The sequence below is a fragment of the Microcaecilia unicolor genome, chromosome 12, assembly GCF_901765095.1.
Source record: "Microcaecilia unicolor chromosome 12, aMicUni1.1, whole genome shotgun sequence".
Classification (NCBI taxonomy): domain Eukaryota; kingdom Metazoa; phylum Chordata; class Amphibia; order Gymnophiona; family Siphonopidae; genus Microcaecilia; species Microcaecilia unicolor.
Genome location: NC_044042.1, coordinates 49342770 through 49364661, shown reverse-complemented (window position 1 = coordinate 49364661; position 21892 = coordinate 49342770). Strand labels below are relative to the sequence as shown.

General features: G+C 43.6%; 1 protein-coding gene across 2 annotated transcripts in view; it reads left to right on the top strand.

Annotated features, from left to right (window-relative positions):
• Positions 1 to 21892, top strand: part of TMPRSS13 (transmembrane serine protease 13) — a 103813-nt gene that overhangs the window by 60470 nt on the left and 21451 nt on the right. For both annotated transcript variants that reach the window (XM_030220433.1, XM_030220434.1), the window contains exons 2-8: positions 972 to 1134; positions 5774 to 5881; positions 10629 to 10748; positions 11995 to 12127; positions 12633 to 12731; positions 15199 to 15242; positions 21145 to 21316. In XM_030220433.1, coding sequence (XP_030076293.1) covers positions 972 to 1134; positions 5774 to 5881; positions 10629 to 10748; positions 11995 to 12127; positions 12633 to 12731; positions 15199 to 15242; positions 21145 to 21316 — 839 coding nt within the window. The remainder of the gene's footprint in view (positions 1 to 971; positions 1135 to 5773; positions 5882 to 10628; positions 10749 to 11994; positions 12128 to 12632; positions 12732 to 15198; positions 15243 to 21144; positions 21317 to 21892) is intronic.

Here is a 21892-nt window from a genome sequence, read left to right as displayed (position 1 = left end):
AGTATACTTTAATGTATTTTATATTAATGCACCCTGCTTTGTGCTTTTTTAGTGATTGCAAAGGTGGAATATAAATCCTGGAGATAAATTAAACTGGAACCTTTAACTCTTCCTGTCAGTATCTATCCTGCTGCCATCCCATGCAGCTTGATACCCTCATCATCTGCCCATTAATGAATATTGGAGCCTTTTAAACTCTGGTCTTAACACATTTTAACAAGGGAGTTTCCTGCACGCTAACCCCAGATTTAATGTGGCACTTTTTTAGGGCTTTTAAAAAAAATCTACAGGCCATTAGTGTGTGGGGCCTGCAACAATTAACATGGGAGGACTTACCACTTCCTAAGTGCTTGCGTGTTAACTCCATGTTATCCAGTTAGCGTGGCTAATCATAACTTGAAAAATTAGTAACAAGCTGGTTGGTGTGTGCAGACAGGCAAAATACTGCAAAACACTTCAATGCGTTTCTGCGGTAGCCTGTTTGTGTGTGCTAACTGCACATGAAGGGCTTAACACCTTGTGATTAAAAATCTATTTGTCTTGCCATTTGTGGTAATTGTTTCCCTCTGTCCTGAATGATATGTGTAAATGATTTGATTTTGCCAGGGTTCTTATCAATTCAGGCGGAATGATTTGTGATACAGCACAGTGTTTTAATTTGCTGTACATAATAGCTAAATGGTTGACCCTCTCTGAATTCTAAAGGATTGACCCTATTGTCTGCCAGGTTATTCCTAGGTAAAGCAGACTTTTCACTGTCCAAAGCTGTCCTGACGGCTGTGCGAGTGATGTGGCCACATGGGGTACAAGGGAGATGGGGATGCAAAAATTACTCCCTGTTCATTGTCTTCCCTACAGGGGTTGAGGCACAGTGGGTGGAGTGGGACACTAGGGGTGTACTGCACAGGTGCAATTCCAGCTTGGGGAGCTCCTGAATATGAGCTAACAGACCTCTGTTTCTTTGCTTTCAGAATACTCCCCCTCCACCCTATGGAAATCATCCTTTCAACCTTTATCATGCAAGTGCTCCAGGTCCTCACAGACCAGGAGGAAACCAAGGGATGGTCTATCAACCATACATGCCCCAGGCTGGACCATCTCTACCAGCGTATGTCATTCAACGGCCAAATTCAGGTAAGTGTTCAGCAGCATTTGCACAGTTAAAGTGATAAGAATCTCCCCTTTAGACAGAGGCGTAGCTAGGTGGGGTGCAAGGGGAGCAGCTGCTCCCCCAAATGGATTTTGAATAAAATAGCATCTAAGATGATCAGCCCTTCAGCTTCACACTGACGCCTGTTTTACAAAAGGTCTGCTCCCCTGACATCCAAACCTGGCTATGCTTCTGCCTTTAGACTACTGGAGACATGTTAGTCCCTGATGTCTCTCTCTAGGGGTGATGGAGGTGTCTGTCCTGATAAGTTTCAAGAAAACCTCTTGGCCTGACAATGTTGTGTAAATAAAACATTAAAGACTGGATTCAGTATATGGCACTGAAAATTGACGCTGAACGGTATAGAATAGTGTGTAGTGCCGGGATCTGCGCCAACTTTGGGTGCGAGGATTTACACAAACTGAAACCAGGTGTAAATCCCAGCCTGCCAGTTGGGCTCGGATTCCCCAAATTCTATAACACTGTGCACATTTTAAGGGAAGAACCCCAATCCGCCCACATCCCTCCCATTGTTACACCTCCTTTTCAGATCTTAGGGGTCCTCTTACTAAGATGCGCTGAAAAATGGCTTGCGGTAGTGTAGGCGTGGGTTTTGGGCATGTGCCGATCCATTTTTTTTAGCGCACCAGTAAAAAAGGCTTTAAAAATATTTTTTGCCGAAAATGGACGTGCGGCAAAATCAAAATTGCCACGCGTCCATTTTGGGTCTGAGACCTTACCGCCAGCCATTGACCTAGCGGTAAAGACTAACATGGTAACTGGGCGGGGCACCTTAGGCTCTATGCCATAACAGTGTAATTCTGCAGCAATCTGCGTTTATTTTGGTCGTTTGGCACCTTTCTTCTGTTATATAATACTATGTAATGATCATACCAAATTAACACCCTGTAAGCCACATTGAGCCTGCAAAAAGGTGGGATAATGTGGGGTACAAATACAATAAATAATAAAATAAAATTACAACACTTTTCGCATCGATTAACGCATAACACCAGGCACCATATGTAGAATTCCCTAGTAAGAGGGCACAGCAATACAATACAATACAATCTCCCCTTTATTTGTCTTCTGTACTTAGTCCTTATATTATGTTCCTTAGATGCTAACTGCCTAGTTGTGCCATCCTTAAAATTTGTACTTTATGAAACCACTAAGTCCTCAGCATTTTTTTATTTGGCACCAAAGTTATGAAATGACCTTCCTTTTAATATCAGAGCTCAAACAAAATAAAACATGGAAAAGAAAATAAGATGATACCTTTTTTATTGGACATAACTTAATACATTTCTTGATTAGCTTTCGAAGGTTGCCCTTCTTCGTCAGATCGGAAATAAGCAAATGTGCTAGCTGACAGTGTATATAAGTGAAAACATTCAAGCATTACTATGACAGTCTGACAGGGTGGGAGGATAGGGGTGGGTCGGAGGTATGCATGGGGATATCAAAGCATATCATTGATATTCTAACAGGATGGGTGTGGATAGGTGAGGAGTGGGGTGATCAACAGAGACATACAGCTTTATGGTTTATAATGGGCTAGGAACCCCAGATCCTTGTTAAGTCCTTTCTGTTGGGTGTTAAAATATTCAATCATTCTGACTTCAAAGGTCTTACATTCTTGTATGGTTTTAAAGTTACCTTTCAGTATTCAGTATTTCAGTATTTAAAGGTAACTTTAAAACCATACAAGAATGTAAGACCTTTGAAGTCAGAATGATTGAATATTTTAACACCCAACAGAAAGGACTTAACAAGGATCTGGGGTTCCTAGCCCATTATAAACCATAAAGCTGTATGTCTCTGTTGATCACCCCACCCCTCACCTATCCACACCCATCCGGTTAGAATATCAATGATATGCTTTGATATCCCCATGCATACCTCCGACCCACCCCCATCCTCCCACCCTGTCAGACTGTCATAGTAATGCTTGAATGTTTACACTTATATACACTGTCAGCTAGCACATTTGCTTATTTCCGATCTGACGAAGAAGGGCAACCTTCGAAAGCTAATCAAGAAATGTATTAAGTTATGTCCAATAAAAAAGGTATCATCTTAATTTCTTTTCCATGTTTTATTTTGTTTGATTTCTATTGATAACCTTAAGAGTGGACTAACACGGCTACCACACTCCTCTACTTAATATCAGAGCTGAACCTTCCCTTATAAAATTTAAGTCCTATGTGAAGACTCATTGGGGAGAAGTTATCAGCACGGGCTACAGTTAAATTGGGTTATTTTAGCACATGGTCTCATTGAATAAAATCGAACCCTGTGCTAAAACAACCTGACAACAGTAGCCCACGTTGACAACTTCCCTCCTTGGTGAGGGTTTGTTTGTGCTTTGCCTATATGTCCAGAGGTGAGGTATTATGCTAGACTGTAGTTTTTGTGTAGGAATCAGTAGCAGTCTAGTTTGATATATTTTTCAATCTGCATCCTTCAATGAGCCAGATGTACTAAACATTTCTCTCACGGACACAAAATTGGAAAAAATGCTTAGTACATATGGCCCAGAAGGAGGTGTATTGGTGTTCTAGTGTCTTTTTCTCCCTTCTTTATTCCACATCTAATGAACACCTGTTAAAACTACTGAATAAATAATACAGATATCAAGCAATATAAAAAACTGAACGTTCCCCTCTCTGGTGTGCTCTAATCCAAACGGGAACATAAGGTCACCCTAACTCAGGACATGCTAAAGCGTGGTATTAATTTTTTGTGGACATTTTTTGGAGGAGGCAGAGAATGAGTGTGGATGCACTAATCAGGCCACCCTCCATCAGTGCATTATTTTTATTCCCCCATTGTTCCCCCCCCCATTATCACACCATAGATATACATCCACCATTCACACCACTAGTGTCTAATGTCTGTTATAATATTTGCAGTGTTGCCTTTTTCACAGACAGAATTGTTGCCATTTGACTCCTGTGAGTTTAGAACACAGTGGATAGGTGAGATATAAAAGTCTGAAATAAATTATCTAAAAAATAAATACATAATGTTTTGATATGGGAAGATTGTTGCACTTGTACTGAAAGAGTTTATGAAGGTTTTGTGTTTTGTCACAAAAGACCTGGTGGTGGAGGTCACAACAACAAAAGAGGGAACCAATGATTAGGGAAGAAACTTAAACCCCAAAACATAAAAATAGCCATACTGGGTCAGCCCAGTAGGCCATCTAGCCCAGTATCCTGCTTCCAACAGTAGCCTAGTCAGATCACAAGTACCTGGCAGAATCCCAAAGAGTAGCAACATTCCATGCTACCAATCCCAGGGCAAGCAGTGGCTTCCCCATGTCTGTCTCAATAGACTGTGGACGTTTCCTCCAGAAACTTGTCCAAACCTTTTTTTAAACCCAGATACGTTAACTGCTGTTATCACATCCTCCAGCAGCGAGTTCCAGAGCTTAACTATTCTTTGCGTGAAAAAATATTTCCTCCTATTTGTATTTACAAGTATTTCCATGTAACTTTCTTGAGTGTTGCACTTTTGGAACGAGTAAAAACTTGATTCACTTCTACTCGTTCTAGACCACTCAGGATTTTGTAGACCTCAATCATATCCCCCCCCCCCCCCCTCAGCCGTCTCTTTTCCAAGTTGAAGAGCCCTAAACTCTTTAGCTTTTTCTCATATGAGAGAAGTTCCATCCCTTTTATTATTTTGGCTGCTTTTCCTTGAACCTTTTCTAATTCTGCTATATCTTTTTTTGAGATACGGCGACCAGAAAAATGGAGAAGGAATAAACAGTTTACTTATGGGCCCTTTTACTAAGCTGCACTATGAAATGTGCTTTTCATACCCTTACATGGACCTTTCCCGTGTGTTAAGTCCATTTCTAGTGCGGCCATCAAAAATGGCTTTTTTTCTATTTGTTGCATTTCTGGCTGTGCGCCAATGTTAACATTAGCGTGCGGCCATTAAAAAAAATTAACATAGGAGCAATTACCGCCTCCTAATTAGGTCAGAATGCTTATCTGATTAGTGCATGCACAACCATTCTCTACCCCTGACCCTCCAAAAAATGAGTACTGTGCGCTTAGCATGCAAGCAGATGGCAGAATTAATGTGGAATGCTATAGCATGTCCTGCATAAGGCCATTTTTGCTACATTAGGCATGCATTAGAACCTTAGTAAAACTAAAAGGGCCCCTTAGTAACCGTGTGGCTCTAGAAGACAAATGTTGAAAAAACGTATCTCCTGCAATAATAACAATACTTGTGATAGCGGAGGCAGCAGGTGTTGCAGTTATGGAGATGACATCAGAATCTGAATATTTCTTGAAACACTTTTGGATGCTCTGACATATCTTTCTTTAGAGGAAAATAGAAGGCAGAACTTCCTCGCACTGTTTTTGCAATGAGAGGACATCCTGCCTCTTCCCCAGGGGCAGGGCCATGTGCAGGGACTATCAAAAGGGGCTGAAGAGTGGGCCCATGGGCACAAAGCACAGGTCCTTCAATGGCCGAGCTGGCTCTGAAGCTGAATATAAAGTGCATGTTGTGGATGGGCAGAAGGTAAAGTGAACAAAGCCTTATTTTACCCAATGCTGTACATTTAATGAATATGTATTTTATCATGTCTAATATAAACAGGGTCAAAAATCCCCTTCCTGCCAACATGTGGAAAAAGAAAAATAGTGACCTTTATCTTCCTCGTCATCATCACAATCATCGTGCTGCTCGTTGGATTAATTGTAGCATGTAAGCTGTTTATTTTTCTCTCTTCCTTTCTTTCTCATGTTAGCTTTTTTTTTTTCACTTTTCTTTTAAAAGTTGACTGGATTCAGTACGACTGCAATATGTTACATTGTTTTTCCCATCAGTTTCCAGCTGTTCCTATAGACTAACAGCTCCATTTGATCTTGCCACTACTGTGACCATAGCACTATGAAACCCGCCAGACTGGCAGCACAAAAATCAAATCAAAGTTATTGTAGGAGGTAGAACGCAGGCATCAGCAGTGCAAGCCTTTCTAACTCACTTTGAGGGCTTATTGGTTAAAAAAAAATTTCCAAGACTTGTGTACAGTATATTTACGCATATAGTACACCCGCACACACATGCATATAACGCACGCAAATTGTATGTAAAAATAAATTCATATAACTTGCCCATGCATATAACGCATGCTATACCAGTTTATTTTTCTAAAGCACACGAATTGCAAAATGAATGCATTTGTTTTAAAGGTCTTTTCTTTTTAGGATTTTGCAGGAGATGGGAATAACTAGTGAGGTAATTAAATTCGCCGATGACACAAAATTATTCAGGGTCGTCAAGTCGCAGGAGGAATGTGAACGATTACAGGAGGACCTTGCGAGACTGGGAGAATGGGCGTGCAAGTGGCAGATGAAGTTCAATGTTGACAAGTGCAAAGTGATGCATGTGGGTAAGAGGAACCCGAATTATAGCTACGTCTTGCAAGGTTCCGCGTTAGGAGTTACGGATCAAGAAAGGGATCTGGGTGTCGTCGTCGATGATACGCTGAAACCTTCTGCTCAGTGTGCTGCTGCGGCTAGGAAAGCGAATAGAATGTTGGGTGTTATTAAGAAGGGTATGGAGTCCAGGTGTGCGGATGTTATAATGCCGTTGTATCGCTCCATGGTGCGACCGCACCTGGAGTATTGTGTTCAGTACTGGTCTCCGTATCTCAAAAAGATATAGTAGAATTGGAAAAGGTACAGCGAAGGGCGACGAAAATGATAGTGGGGATGGGACGACTTTCCTATGAAGAGAGGCTGAGAAGGCTAGGGCTTTTCAGCTTGGAGAAGAGACGGCTGAGGGGAGATATGATAGAAGTGTATAAAATAATGAGTGGAATGGATCGGGTGGATGTGAAGCGACTGTTCACGCTATCCAAAAATACTAGGACTAGAGGGCATGAGTTGAAGCTACAGTGTGGTAAATTTAAAACGAATCGGAGAAAATTTTTCTTCACCCAACGTGTAATTAGACTCTGGAATTCATTGCCGGAGAACGTGGTACGGGCGGTTAGCTTGACGGAGTTTAAAAAGGGGTTAGATAGATTCCTAAAGGACAAGTCCATAGACCGCTATTAAATGGACTGGAAAAATTCCTCATTTTTAGGTACAACTTGTCTGGAATGTTTTTACGTTTGGGGAGCGTGCCAGGTGCCCTGACCTGGATTGGCCACTGTCGGTGACAGGATGCTGGGCTAGATGGACCTTTGGTCTTTCCCAGTATGGCACTACTTATGTACTTATGTACTTATGTAAACCTGCAAAAAAACAAAACAAAAGAGAATAAGTATTAAAAACAAATGCACTAATTTTGCAGTTAGTGTGTTTTAGAAAACAAATCATATAGTATAGTGCGCCCATGCGTATAGCATGTAGGGAGAAGATGTGGTTTGTAAAAACACATATAAAGTGCATTATTTGCTGGATTCTGTAGAGGTTGCTCAAAGTTGGGCATGCAAATGTGGGCATGGATCGCAGAGCCACACATTAGCTAATTAGAAGCCAACATTCAATAATTGATGTTAACAAGCACTTAATTGGCAGCAATTAGGAATGAGGTGAGGATCTGCCCTATGCCCTATTCTTTAACATCATGCCTAAATTTCATAGTACACACACCAAAGGGGGTGTGGCCATGGGAGGGGTATGGCTAGTTCAGGGACATTGCCAGAAATGAAGCATGATACTATAAAATATCTGCTGGTCACCCCTCTCTTTACGTACCTAAGCAACCTTCTGGCTATGACAGTCACTTTTTCTACCTGTTTGGAAACTTACCAGACACAATCACTCCCATGTCCCGCTCTTCCTTTGTACAAAGAAACATTTCACCCCCTATATTGTACTGTTCCCTAGGATTCTTGTGACCCAAGTGCGTGATCCTACATTTTTTAGCGTTAAATCTTAGTTACCAAATATTGGACCGTTCCTCAAGTTTTGCTAGGTCCTTCCTCATGTCATCCACACCCTCTGGGGTGTCCACCCTGTTGCAGAGTTTGGTATCATCTGCAAAGAGACAAACCTTACCAGACAGCCCTGCCACAATATCACTCACAAAGATGATAAAAAGAACCGGCCCTAGGACCAATCCCTGCGGTACTCCACTGATAACATCCCTATCTTCAGACCACACTCCATTTACCACTACCGTCTGTCTCCTTCCATTCAACCAATTTTTAACCCAGTCAGTTACTCTAAAGTCCCATACCGAGGGTACTCAGTTTATTTATGAGTTGCCTGTGCAGAACCATGTCAAAGGCTTTGCTGAAATCTAAGTACACCACATCTAGTGCCCCTCCCACATCCAACTGTTTGGTCATCCAGTCAAAGAAATCAATCAGATTTGTCTGACATGACCTGCCTCTAGTGAAGTCATGCTGTCTATGGTCCTGCATTCCATTCAATTTGAAAAACCTCACAATCCTCCACTTTAGAAGCGTTTCCATTGGTTTACTCACCACCAAGGTCAGACTGACAGGTCTGTAATTCCCAGCCTCCTCCTTACTTCCACTCTTGTTCAAAGGGACCACATCTGCCCTTCTCCAGTCCTCCGGGACCACTCCGGACTCTAAGGAAGCATTGAAGAGGTCAGTCAGCTAAGCCGCCAGAACTTCTCCGAGTTCCTTGAGCACCCTCGGATGTGTCCCATCAGGCTCCATTGCTTTGTCTACTTTTAGTTTAGCTAGCTCCTCTGAGAACGGGTCTTGGTCTGCCATACAGCCATCCCCATTTGCTTTTGTTTTCTGTGGTCCTACCCAGGGCCGTGCCGACATGGTAAGCGAGGTAAGCATGGCAGGAGGGCGCCATCCTCTGGGGGGCGCCCCGCCGCACCATGCTTACCTCGCCCTCTTCTCTCCAGATCCTTGTCCTTTTTTTTTGTTTGTTTAAATTTACCTCTCCGGCGCGTGGCAGCGTAGCGTTAGTGAGGAGGTGGCGCTCCCCCGCCCCGACGTGTCAGTCTCTTCCCTTCGCTCGGTTCCGCCTTCTTCTGACGTCAGAAATGATGTCAGAAGAAGGCGGGACACTGAGCGAAGGGAAGAAGACACGTCGGGGTGGGGGAGCGCCGCCTCCTTCTCACTAACGCTACGCTGCCGCGCGCCGGAGAGGTAAATTTAAACAAAAAGGAAAAGGATCTGGGGAGAAGAGGGCGGGTAGTGTAGCGATCGTTTTCGGGGGGGGGGGGTGCGCCGGCGGGGCCAACTGCAGGGGGGCGCCGGAGACCCTAGGCACGGCCCTGGTCCTACCCCCCGGCCTTTCATCCTTGAACACAGTTCAGCTTTATCCTTATCAGTTTCCTTTATTCCTCCACCTCAGCTTTGAGCCTCAAAATGCTCTAATGACACTTCCTCCTGTCACACATCTGAAAAACGTCTTATCCCCCAATGTCCCTTCTCGATGATCTGCACAGAAACCGTGACAAGGGATCTGCCTTGATACTAGTGTTGCTGGATTTCTCAAAAGCCTTTGCCTCTTCACTTTCCTGGCAGCTTTTCCAGCTTCTCTTAGCTTACCCAGGTATTCTTGCCTGTCTTCTTCTTTCTGAGTCGTCTTATATCATATGAAGGCTAACCTCCTTTCTCTTACCTTTTCGGCTACTACTTTCAAGAACAAGAGCGGCCTTATTTTTCTCTTTCCTTTATGTAATTTATTAACATAAAGGTTAGTTGCTTCAGTGTTCATGACTATAATAGATTGGGAGAGAGGTTGGAGCTTCAGACAGGAGCATGGACAAATCATAATCATAGAATTTATAGACCTCATAATCCCATTCTAGTTCAATGAGGATTACATAAAAACTATACGAAAGAAAACATAGAAGATTAAAACAATTTTAAAAAGTCTCCTTTCTAAATTACATTCAAATATTTTTGAAATTAAAAAGCTTTTAAATGCTTACAAAACACATTATAATTCAGTAATTGTCTGACGTATACTAGAATCATATTCCAGTAATGAACTGCTAAATAAGGAAAAGAGCTATTCAACATTTTCTTAAAATTTTCTCTACATGATGGAAATCCCAATGTGAGGCGCTTTGTTGAACATAAGTTCTCCTTCACTCTCCTAATGGAAATTAAATTCATTCCTTGTATGGGAGCTTCCCCATTTAGAATCTTAAAAGCAAAACAGGATAATATAAAAATTATCCGTGCTTCTACCGGCAGCCAGTGCAGTTTCACAAGCATAGGAGTACCATGGTCAAACTTGTGTAATCTAAAAATTAATCTAATATATTCTGGAGCAGCTGGATTTTCCTCATCATTTTTACTGAAACTTCTAAATAGACAGAGTTACAGTAATCCAGTTGAGTTAAGGCGATACTCTGAAGCAGAAGAGAAAAATGTGCTTCACTGAAATAATGATACATCATTCTCAACCAAGTTTGAACAAGACTTTTTAAAAATAAATATAAACAGTGCCCGGCCACGCCACCTCTGACCCTAGGACCCTCTTGCTTTCTCTTGCAGATAAATTAAATCTCTTGAGCCCCCCACCCAGCAAGAAGGTACTGGAGACCTGTCCTGCAAACCAGATCCGCTGCAATGGAATAAAAGATTGCTCCTTGGGGGGCGATGAACTGGGCTGTGGTAATGAAAAAGCATTTTCCAATTTTGGTTTAAAATAATAGTGTGTCTCTGTGTATGGGGATAGGAGATATGTACCTGCAGAGTAAAATCCTGGTTGATATCACAAAAGTGAGGTACACAGGGCTACAAGACTTCCCTTTCTTTTTTGGCTATGATGAGGAATGGGGGTAAGGACTTAGGGGGAAAGAAGATATTTCTAGCAAGCTCCTGAAATCATCTTACCTATTAAAGTGTTTGAGAAAATGGTTTCAGGCATACCACCCATCTGATGAGGAGAAGCAGAAAGCATTGCTATTTAAGCTGTGCAGAAGGAATGGATCCTCAGGAGCTTAGTCGAGATTGAGTGGCAGAGCCGGTGGTGGGAGGCGGGGATAGTGCTGGGCAGACTTATACGGTCTGTGCCAGAGCAGGTGGCGGGAGGCGGGGCTGGTGGTTGGGAGGCGGGGATAGTGCTGGGCAGACTTATACGGTCTGTGCCAGAGCCGGTGGTTGGGAGGCAGGGATAGTGCTGCGCAGACTTATACGGTCTGTGCCCTGAAGAGCACAGGTACAAATCAAAGTAGGGTATACACAAAAAGTAGCACATATGAGTTATCTTGTTGGGCAGACTGGATGGACCGTGCAGGTCTTTTTCTGCCGTCATCTACTATGTTACTATGTTAAGCAATGTGGCTACGTTTGTAGCATCTAATAAATAGGATGTAATGTTAAAGAAAAGTTCCAGCATGTATTGTGCAGTATTTCTAAAATATACATAAAAGCAGCAACTATGATGAAGAATGAGTTCCACAAGTGCCTCTTGTCTCTTGGGTTCTCGGATTCTTCTCCATCATTGGTAATAACCGTGTCTGAAAGACTGTCCCAAACATCATCACACGCTACTAGTTGATTGGTTTAGGCAGGATGCATGATGCCACTATGACATCATAGCCAGCATGTTCTATAGCAGGGGTGGGCAACCATGGTCTTCGAGGGCCAAAATCCAGTTGAGTTTTCAAGATTTTCACAATGAATATGCATACAATGGAAGCAATACATGCAAATCAGACTCACATATATTCATTGTGGAAATCTTGAAAAACCGACTGGGTTGTGACCCTCAAGGACCATGGTTGCCCACCCCTGATCTAAAGCATTCATTGGATATGAAAATACTGATTGTGTTTGCAGAGGTCCCTTTTTAAATGGTCTCTAAGTATGAAGAACTGTTGGCCCCAGTAATTGTTCTGCCTCTGTCCCTGCACAGTGCGGTTCCGGTGGGATAACTCACTGCTTGAGGTCATGTCTTCCTCTCAAGATAACCGATGGTTGCCTGTGTGTATGCAGGGCCTCAGCTCATCGTTCTCAAATTTTGTCTGCAAAAAGCTGGGATTTGACAAGTAAGTCTCTTGGCAATATGATGGTGGATAGAGTACCCCTTGCACACAAATACCAAGCCATGACTTATGGGGGCTGTCACAAGCATGATGGTTTCCATGGCAGGCCTTGAGCAGGGCAGGTTGCCAGCACCATCCCCATACTGGCAATATATAAGTTTCAAAATAACACCTTGGCACAAGGCCCACTCTCTTTCCTATGGTAGTAGAGTTTCTGTTTTAAGAAGCAGCCACTTTCTCTCTCCTGTGGCTGTAGAGTCCCTGCCTCACCCTTTGCAGTCCCTACGTGTATTGTGTCTCTCTCCAAACGTGATATATAAATAAGGAAACAAGATTAGCAGGTGTGGCCTATCATGCTTTTTGGCACACCAGTACACATGGGAGTAATGTCTCTCTTTTGGTCTTCGGGTTGCTTGCCAGTTGTCCTTGTGTAACAATAGCAATTATTTTTATTATAAATGATAATTAAAGGTAAAAGGGATGACAAACATCTTTCTTTTCTGTTTAGCTCTTTTCAAACTGAAGCAGTCAGCATGTCAGGTGACCCAAGCAACACTGGACTTGTTTATAGCAAATCCGCAGACACTATTCAAGGGAGCCTGGTGAGGTAAGAAAGAGCTCTGCACTGCATCTCTTAAAGTCTCCTTTCTTTCACCTACATTTTTGTGGTGTCTTTTTCGTAGTTGTGGCTGTAAACTAAGGGGCCCGTTTACAAAGCGATGGTCGAGCTACCTCGTGTGTAGCGTGTGCCAAATCGAGTGTAGCGTGTGCCAAATCGACACTACCATCCAGTTAGTGCGCTCACCTAGCAGTAATGCGCTATTTCCCGCAGTAGAAAATATTTTTCTATTTTGGCGTTCCTGGTGGTAATTGACAGCGCGACCAAATTTATACGTTCTGCATGATTGCCACACATATGGCGTGTCAGCCCTTATCACTAGGTCAATGGGTGGTGGTAAGGGCTCAGTCAATAAATAGCCACACACTACTTTTAATTCTAGCATACAGCCATTTACTGCTCCCATTGAAAAAAGTCTTTTTTCCCAGCCGCAGTCAAAAATGGCCCAGTGCGTGCCAAAAACATATGCCCACACTACCGCAGGCCACATTTTACTGTGGCTTAGTAAAAGGATCCCTAAGATTTTGATATTTTGGGGGGAGGGGGTGGGAGAGAGGGTTAGCTGGCTGTTTGTCCCTGCTCATTTGAGCTTCTAGCCTCTGTAGGGACTACAGCACTGTTTGTTTAACCTTTATTCACAAGTGGCCAGGGCTTTTCCTATGTTATTCCCTTTTCCTTCTAATTCAGTCATTGTGGTGACAGTCCACTGGCAAGAGGCAACAAATATTTTGAAAGCATCCCCGGTGACAGCCAGGAACCTAGGGCCAGATGCACTAAACTTAACGAGCCAGCAATGTGGTTTTTAAACTAGTTCTAGCTGCGCAAGTAGTAAACCTGGACATGCACAAAAGGGTTCTCCAAGCCATTTTCTAGTCACAGTAGCAGCTAACGAAAACGGAATGCAAAGCTATTATAATGAGCTAATTACTATTATAATGTGCATTCAATGTGATGCACTACCGTTTCCGATCCCATGCACAAAAGCAGTCCGTACCTTTACCGTGGAAATTTTAACGGGAGGTCTGGGCCTGACAGTTCTTCATTATCACAAGTGGGAGAAGGGGAGAAAAAGGCAGGGAAGATGGAGCACAAAAAAAAAAGTACACCGGCTTACAAGCAGCTTCTTTGAGTGTATGAAAGCCATGTATGAAAGCCATGCCATGATTCTTTTCTCAAATGACATTTTACTGGCAAGAAATGGAGGGGGGGGGGCAGTAAATGTAAATCATAAAAGTAATGGTGACTTACCAAAAATGCAAGGAAGACAAGGGTCAAACAACCTCTGCTGGGAAACAGCATCCCCCCATGCTTAGAAGCACAACAGAGAGGGGCTAAACCAATTGGACAGTGTCAGCCTGGGATGTCCTGCCCACTCACTACTGGAGGGGGACACCAGGAAGTTCGGGTCCAATCAACTTACATCTCTAGAGTGATATCATCAGGAAAGCCCTGCACGGAGGAGTTAGGACAGCAGCCAGCCAATGAGAGTCCATCTTCAGGGAGATGGGCGTTCCAGGTTGTCAGCCGGCCAATAGAAGGAAGCAGCAGGAACAGCTGGGGGTGGAGCCAAGCCCTGATGCTGATTCCTCAGAGCCAAGAGCAACAGCGAGCATATTCCCAGCAGCAGGGAGGCAGGGAGCCCCAATACAGGTCTGTCCATCCCCCCCCAAAAATGCGCTTTTGTGCTTGCCCCCCAAAAAAGGGCTACATCTACTGCTATCATACACACAGCCATCTGTAGCATGCGCAGGGCAGTCACGCATAGGGATTGACTGTTCTGCGCATGCTCAGCTCGCCGACTGGCTTCCCTGATATCGCATGCAAATGAGCTGGGTCGCAAAAGCAACGAGCAACTCATTTGCATGCGATTCTCTTTTTGTGAATCCCTCTGTGTTTCTAAATTGGTAAATTTTTACCGATTTGAAAATGCAGACGGATTCTTAATGGGACCTTTGTGCATCTGGCGCCTAATCTCCTGCACACCAATGTACAGAACTGCTCCTAAGGCTCTTCTGGAAAGCTCCAGGGCTGGTGCAAGGATATATGTGCCCTAGGCTAATTTTCAATCTTGTGCCCTCCCCCCACACCTCCCCCACTGGTAGCAGATTTGGTACAACAAAACATCCCTATCCTTCTCAACTCTCTCTTTTTCTCTCTCTCCCCCTCCCTCTTTCCCCTTTGTAATCCTCCTTCCTTTTATCTCCCTCCATCTCTGACTCCCATTGGCAGGTGGAGCGGCATTTAATATCACGCCAGCTTCCTCTGCTGCACAGGGCCAAGCTCACAGTATGAGCTGCACAGTTCCCTATAAATCTCATGGGTCATACCGCAAGATTGACCCTACATAAGAGGAAGCTGAGGTGCATTTAAACACCTCCTGCTTCTCGGGAGTGAAATGAGGAGGTCAGTGGACAGCTATAAAAAGTAACTTTTTCATATTCTCTTTCATCTTTAGGTCATCATGTTCTAATGGACAGTATCTGACTCTGAGTTGCATGGGTAAGCATGATCATAACAGCTGGATCAGACTTGTGTAGAAATGGTGTTAGGTGAAATATTTTTATATGTATTCTATCACATCTGGATGATCACATGGTGCTCTGAAATCCAAATCATTCAATCGCGGTCATTATAAGAACAAAGCAATTTTTACAGCATAGGATCGAGGTCTATCTAGTATCAGGGTCACTGTATGGATATTAGGCACCCTAGGCAATCTTTCAGTCTTGCATCCCAACCCAATTAACTTTCACACCCATAGACATGTTCTCTGAAATGACCAGGCATGTTGTGAAGTAGTACTAAATCCTTCAAAAACTTACTCAGAATCTTCAGTATATAGCAAAATGAAAAATGAAAACAGCACTAACACTCGGGACTCAAACAACAACAATCCTACTTCTGAAAAAGCAGCACCACAAATATTACACCAGATCGTAAAATAGCATTACTGTTACTCCCATCAGGAAAAAGAAATTCCTTAGTAGTGGTTAGATTAGTGAGCTAAGAGCCTGCAATATAAGGGATCAAATCCCATGCCCTGACTGAGGTTCTTTGTAACCTTGGGCAAGTCACTTTCAGGCTTATCTTCGAACGAGAAGGATGCCCATCTTTCGACACAAATCTGAAGATGGGCGTCCTTCTCCCAGGGTCACCCAAATCGGCATAATCGAAAGCCAATTTTGGGCGTCCCCAACTGCTTTCCATCGCGGGGACGACCAAAGTTTCTGGGGGTGTGTCGGAGGCGTAGTGAAGGCGGGACTTGGGCGTGCCTAACACATGGGCGTCCTCGACCCATAATGGAAAAAAGAAGGGCGTCCCTGACGAGCACTTGGACGACTTTACTTGGTCCTTTTTTTGTTACAACCAAGCCACAAAAAGGTGCCCGAACTGACCAGATGACCACCGGAGGGAATCGGGGATCACCTCCCCTTACCCCCCCCAGTGGTCACTAACCCCCTCCCACCCTCAAAAGAATTCTTTAAAAATATTTTTTGCCAGCCTCAAATGTCATACTCAGGTCCATTGCAGCAGTATGTAGGTCCCTGGAGCAGTTTTAGTGGGTGCAGTGCATTTCAGACAGGCGGACCCAGGCCCATCTCCCCCTACCTGTTACACTTGTGGTGGTAAATTTGAGCCCTCCAAAACCCACCAGAAACCCACTGTACCCACATCTAGGTTCCCTCCCTTCGCCCATAAGGGCTATGGTAGTGGTGTACAGTTGTGGGTAGTGGGTTTGGGGGGGTTGGGGGGCTCAGCACACATGGTAAGGGAGCTATGCACCTGGGAGCTTTTTCTGAAGTCCACTGCCATGCCCCCTAGGGTTCCCGGTTGGTGTCCTGGCATGTGAGGGGGACCAGTGCACTACGAATGCTGGCTCCTCCCACAACGAAAGGGTTTGAATTTGGTCGTTTCTGAGATGGGCATCCTCGGTTTCCATTTTCGTTGAAAATCAGAAACAACCAAGTCTAAGGAAGAATATCTCTAAGGTCGACCAAAATTTCCAGATTTGGGCATCCCCGACTATATTATCGAAATGAAAGATGGACGTCCATCTTGTTTTGATAATACAGGTTTCCCCGTCCCTTCACGGGGACGTCCTGCGAGGACGTCTTCAGAAAAGCTTGGGCATCCCTTTCGATTATGCCTCAGGTGCCCGCTTAGACTGCAAGCTTTTGGGGTCAGGAACTTATTATAGCTGGATTCTAGAAATGCTGTTAGCCCTTGAACATCATGTGCTAAGGCAGGGCTAAAATTCTGCATTCATTATAAGGAGCACACCTCTTATTGGGAAAACAAAACAAACTGGACTATTCAGGAGCTACGCATTAGCAGAATACGCCTTATTGTTCACACATGGAACATAGTGGAATCCTCACAAAATACAGAATAAGTGGCTAAAGCCTCAGGCTGAGAATCAGAAAAGCCAGGGTTCAAATCCTGCTTCTTCCGCATTGCCACAGATACAACTTAGCAGCCCTTTTACAAAGTTGTGGTAAGCAATAACGCGTGCTTACAGCAGCAAAAAATGGTGTACCGCAGGGTGCGCTGAGGTGTTCCACAGAAATATTGCCACTTGTACTTGCTACCCACATGCTAAAAAATAAAATTTATTTTTTGGTGCAGGCAGAGTGTCTGGGGACGGCGAGTGGGCGTGTCTATGCAAATCAGTTAGCGCATCAGCATTAGTGCAGGTTTAGTGCATGAGTCCCTACTGCCTAAACTATAGGTGGTGGTAGAGGCTCAAATGCCAATGGCTACATGCTAATGGGAAAATGAGTGTGTGGCCATTAATGGATAAATCTGAAAATTGGCCATTTGACCCCTTGCGGAAAAATGTCCTTAGCACAAGGGGAAAGACCTTCGTAAGGGTGCGCTAAGCCATTTTTTACCACAGCTTAGTAGAAGAGCCCCTTACATTGTAAGCACATTTGGGCAGGGACGTGACTAGTAATTTGCCTTGAGCTTGAATTTGAAAAAGAGGACTAATTAAATACAAAATCCAAATAAAAATATGCGGAGAAAAAATGAACTCATGTCCACTACATGCTCACCATCTTCCCTCCTGTTCCCAGCAGGGGAGGGTCTGGATTAGAGAGCAGAGTGTCTTTTCCTTGTTCAGCTCTTTTATGGTTTAAGTGGCATTTTTTCAAAGCACTTAGACTTACAAAGTTCAAAATTAACTTATAGAACTTTGTAAGTCTAAGTGCTTTGAAAATGAGCCTCAGTAGTCTATTAACAGTTGATATACTGCCAAGCTACTCAAAGATCATAGCTCTAGCCTCACCCTGTCCTGTCTGCAGACTGCTTGAGAGAGGAGGGGAAGGAAGGGGTTGAGGCAACAAGTGGAGAGCTGTTCTCTCATGCTTGAGATTGAAGTGGTACCAGTAGAGACAACAGGGCCAGATGTAAGATTATGATGCCCATAAACAGAGGATTGGTGGCAAGGGGAGTCCTCCAGAGAATGGAGAGTGGAGGTCCTCAAGCCCCAGCGTTTAGACTTCTTCAGAATTTGATGCCCTAAGGATGTGCCTGTTTCCTAAACCTAAATCGAGCCCTGACAGTCAGTTGGGCAAAGCTCGTGCTAAAGCATAGCAAAGTCCCTGGGGCTGCTCTAAAAATGGTTGCACTCTAAGTGATCATCTAATCTGTATTATGGAAGGCCTTGTCTGGTAGATCGTCTCCACATACTCTCCATTCAGGCTGGAGACAAATAAATAATCTGTTCTCTTATTAATATCTTCATGCAATTTTTTTGAGTTTTATGGAATTAGGAGGTTAATGCACACTAATATTTTAGCACACCTCAGTAAAAGGACCCCTATGTCTGGTGGACTCCCCACTATGCACAGGATGGCCCTGGAAGAATCTGTCTGAGATCATTAATAGAATGAAGGAAACAGGTGGGTATATAAGGGTGAGGTGGTGGAGATGAAAACGGTAACGGAATTAAAAAATGCGTGGGATAAACACAAAGGAATCCTGTTCAGAAGGAATGGATCCACAGAAGCTTGGTGGAGATTGGGTGGCAACACCGGTAATTGGGAAGCAAAGCTAGTGCTGGGCAGACTTCTATGTCTGTGCCCTGAAAATGGCAAGGATAAATCAAGGTCAGGTATACATATAAAATAGCACATAGAATGAGTTTATCTTGTTGGGCAGACTTGGATGGACTGTACAGGTCTTTATCTGCCGTCATCTACTATGTTACTATGTAGTTCCTCGTCCTATTTATTGTCCTTGTATGTCCCCTTCCCACTCGGCTCTCACTAATGAGCCATTATGCACTCCTCTGTACTTTTCCCTCTATGACCTCTATTTTCTAATGCAATCCTCTTGTTCTCAGTAAAACTTTGCAAACGGCTTTCTGATGCACTGTGGGTTTAGAGTGATGATCTTCCCTGCTTAGGTTCTGTGAGAGCTCAGACTTTCCAGATCTTTTATTCTAGGATGTCACCTTTAAGACACCCTTCCCTTTGCACATGCTTCTTCTTATATTACTTTTTTCCCAGCGGGATTATTGTAATATGGTTTCTGTTGGTGTTACTCGGTACCATCGTAAACGGTTGCAGTTGCTCCAAAACACAGTAGCTTGGATGTTCTGCAAAGCCCTCAAGTCTGATCATATTATACCCATGATAATTAAATTGCTCTGGTTGCCTGTTCAAGGATAAAGCTTAAGATTGTAGGACTAACCCACAGGGCTCTATATGAACGTAACCCTCATTACTTGTCTGTGTTGACGATTCTGTACCTCCCAGGCATACTCATAGATCTTTGATATGAACGATGTTTGGTTCTTCCCTTTCCATCATGGGCCCTGCTGGATTTTGCCAGAAATTCAGCGTTTTGGGGGGGGGGGGGGGGTTTGGTCCCTATTTTTGGTCCCATTCTCTGTGAACTGAATCTTTAATTAAAAGGTTTAAATCTGCCTTGAAAACTTTTTTTTTCCATTTGGCTTTTGATGTCTAATTTACTCGGGTCTTCAGTCCACTTAGGTTTCCTGTTATAAAACTTTCTTGTAGTTTGTAGGTTTTAGTTTTTGGTGTGTCTGATCTCTTTTTGAGTGTCCCTGTTCCATCTAATTTTATGGAGTTCTTTTCTAACATTTGAACTTTTTGACTGTAAACTGCTTTGACCTGTTCGTCAGAGGAGGCAGTATAACAAGTTTAAAATAAACATAAATATCAAGATATACCCATTAAAGGGCCCTTTTATGAAAGCTTAGTGCGCGCTAACAGATTTAGCATGCAGTAAGTGCCACGTGTCCTATTTTATACCTACAGACCACTTGGCACATAGCACACACTAATGTCTGTTAGCATGCGTGAAGTTTTAGTAAAAGGGTCCCCCTAAGATCATCATTTCAGTGTAACACTGAAAATTCAATAAATGACAGTGATAAGCCGAAAGGTTGTGCCTTGGTTGTGAAAGGGGAAAGTGCCTCCTTTCCTGCTATTCCTTCCACACACTCGCCTTTTCAAGTTTCTGACTTCCTCATTCATACGGAATTAGGTGCTGTTGGAATAATTTTATACTTACACGTATTGTAAGCTGCCTGGAGAAGGGCTCTATAGGAAATGCAGTGTGCACTAGAAATGCTGTGTAAAGCAGAATCAGATTGTCCCAGGGTTCATAGGGTCACCTGCTCACTCATTCCTTGGGCTGTGCTGCTCCTTTGCAATAATGAAAGATCTATTCCCTTTTATGATATGAGCAGAAGGCTAGATTCTGAGGTTGCTTCTATACCAGGTAGAATGGTTTGAGAAATCCGTCTGATTAACTATAAAAATATTCCATGTGACTGTCTTAATGTCAAATGTAGCTTTGTAAAAGCGCTGACTAGTAGCAAAGCTGCCTTCAAAAACAGTTGGACTGTACCAGAGACACAGTATAGCTAAAATGTACATCAACTGTTTCTTTTCAGGACTGTCAAAGAACTTGAATTGAGGATAAAAATATCAGTAAAATAATCAGTAAATGTTTCGTAACAACGGTCGGACACTAGGGAGTGGAGGTTATGTTTCATGACTTTTGGAGTAATTATAGCATGTGTGACAGCTTGTGCTTTTGCTTACAGTAATACCACACCCCCCTGTCTTATTGTTCAAAAGAAACGTCATTCATTGCACAGTGTGTAACGTTTCAACAGCAACACCCTATATAAAATGAAACTTTTCCATTCTAAAGGTATCTCTCTTTCCAAACCTCAGCTGTGCCTCCCTAACTCCTGCCCTGGCTGTACCCTATTGGAACCCCCCATTGGAACAATCCTTCTGTGAGGGTGTTAATGACACCCAGGTCACATATAAACGGTTTTTTTCTTTTGTAGGTATGATATGAGAGAGAACCCTTTTTAGTACATTCTACTTTGAAGTGCCTTTGCTTTGCCTCCCTACAGACTGTGGGCAGAGGAAGACCAGTCGAATAATTGGAGGAACACCAGCTGAGCTGGGGAGGTGGCCCTGGCAGATCAGTCTCCATTTCATAAGAGGAGAAAACACCGACCATGTATGTGGGGGGACCCTGATCGCTCCCCACTGGGTGGTCACTGCAGCTCATTGCTTTTTTGAGTAGGTGAAGACTACTACTACTACTACTATTTAGCATTTCTATAGCACTACAAGGCATACGCAGCGCTGCACAAACATAGAAGAAAGACAGTCCCTGCTCAAAGAGCTTACAATCTAATAGACAAAAAATAAATAAAGTAAGCAAATCAAATCAATTAATGTGAACGGGAAGGAAGAGAGGAGGGTAGGTGGAGGCGAGTGGTTACAAGTGGTTATGAGTCAAAAGCAATGTTAAAGAGGTGGGCTTTCAGTCTAGATTTAAAGGTGGCCAAGGATGGGGCAAGACGTAGGGGCTCAGGAAGTTTATTCCAGGCGTAGGGTGCAGCGAGACAGAAGGCGCGAAGTCTGGAGTTGGCAGTAGTGGAGAAGGGAACAGATAAGAAGGATTTATACATGGAGCGGAGTGCACGGGAAGGGGTGTAGGGAAGGACGAGTGTGGAGAGATACTGGGGAGCAGCAGAGTGAATACATTTATAGGTTAGTAGAAGAAGTTTGAACAGGATGCGAAAACGGATAGGGAGCCAGTGAAGGGTCTTGAGGAGAGGGGTAGTATGAGTAAAGCGACCCTGGCGGAAG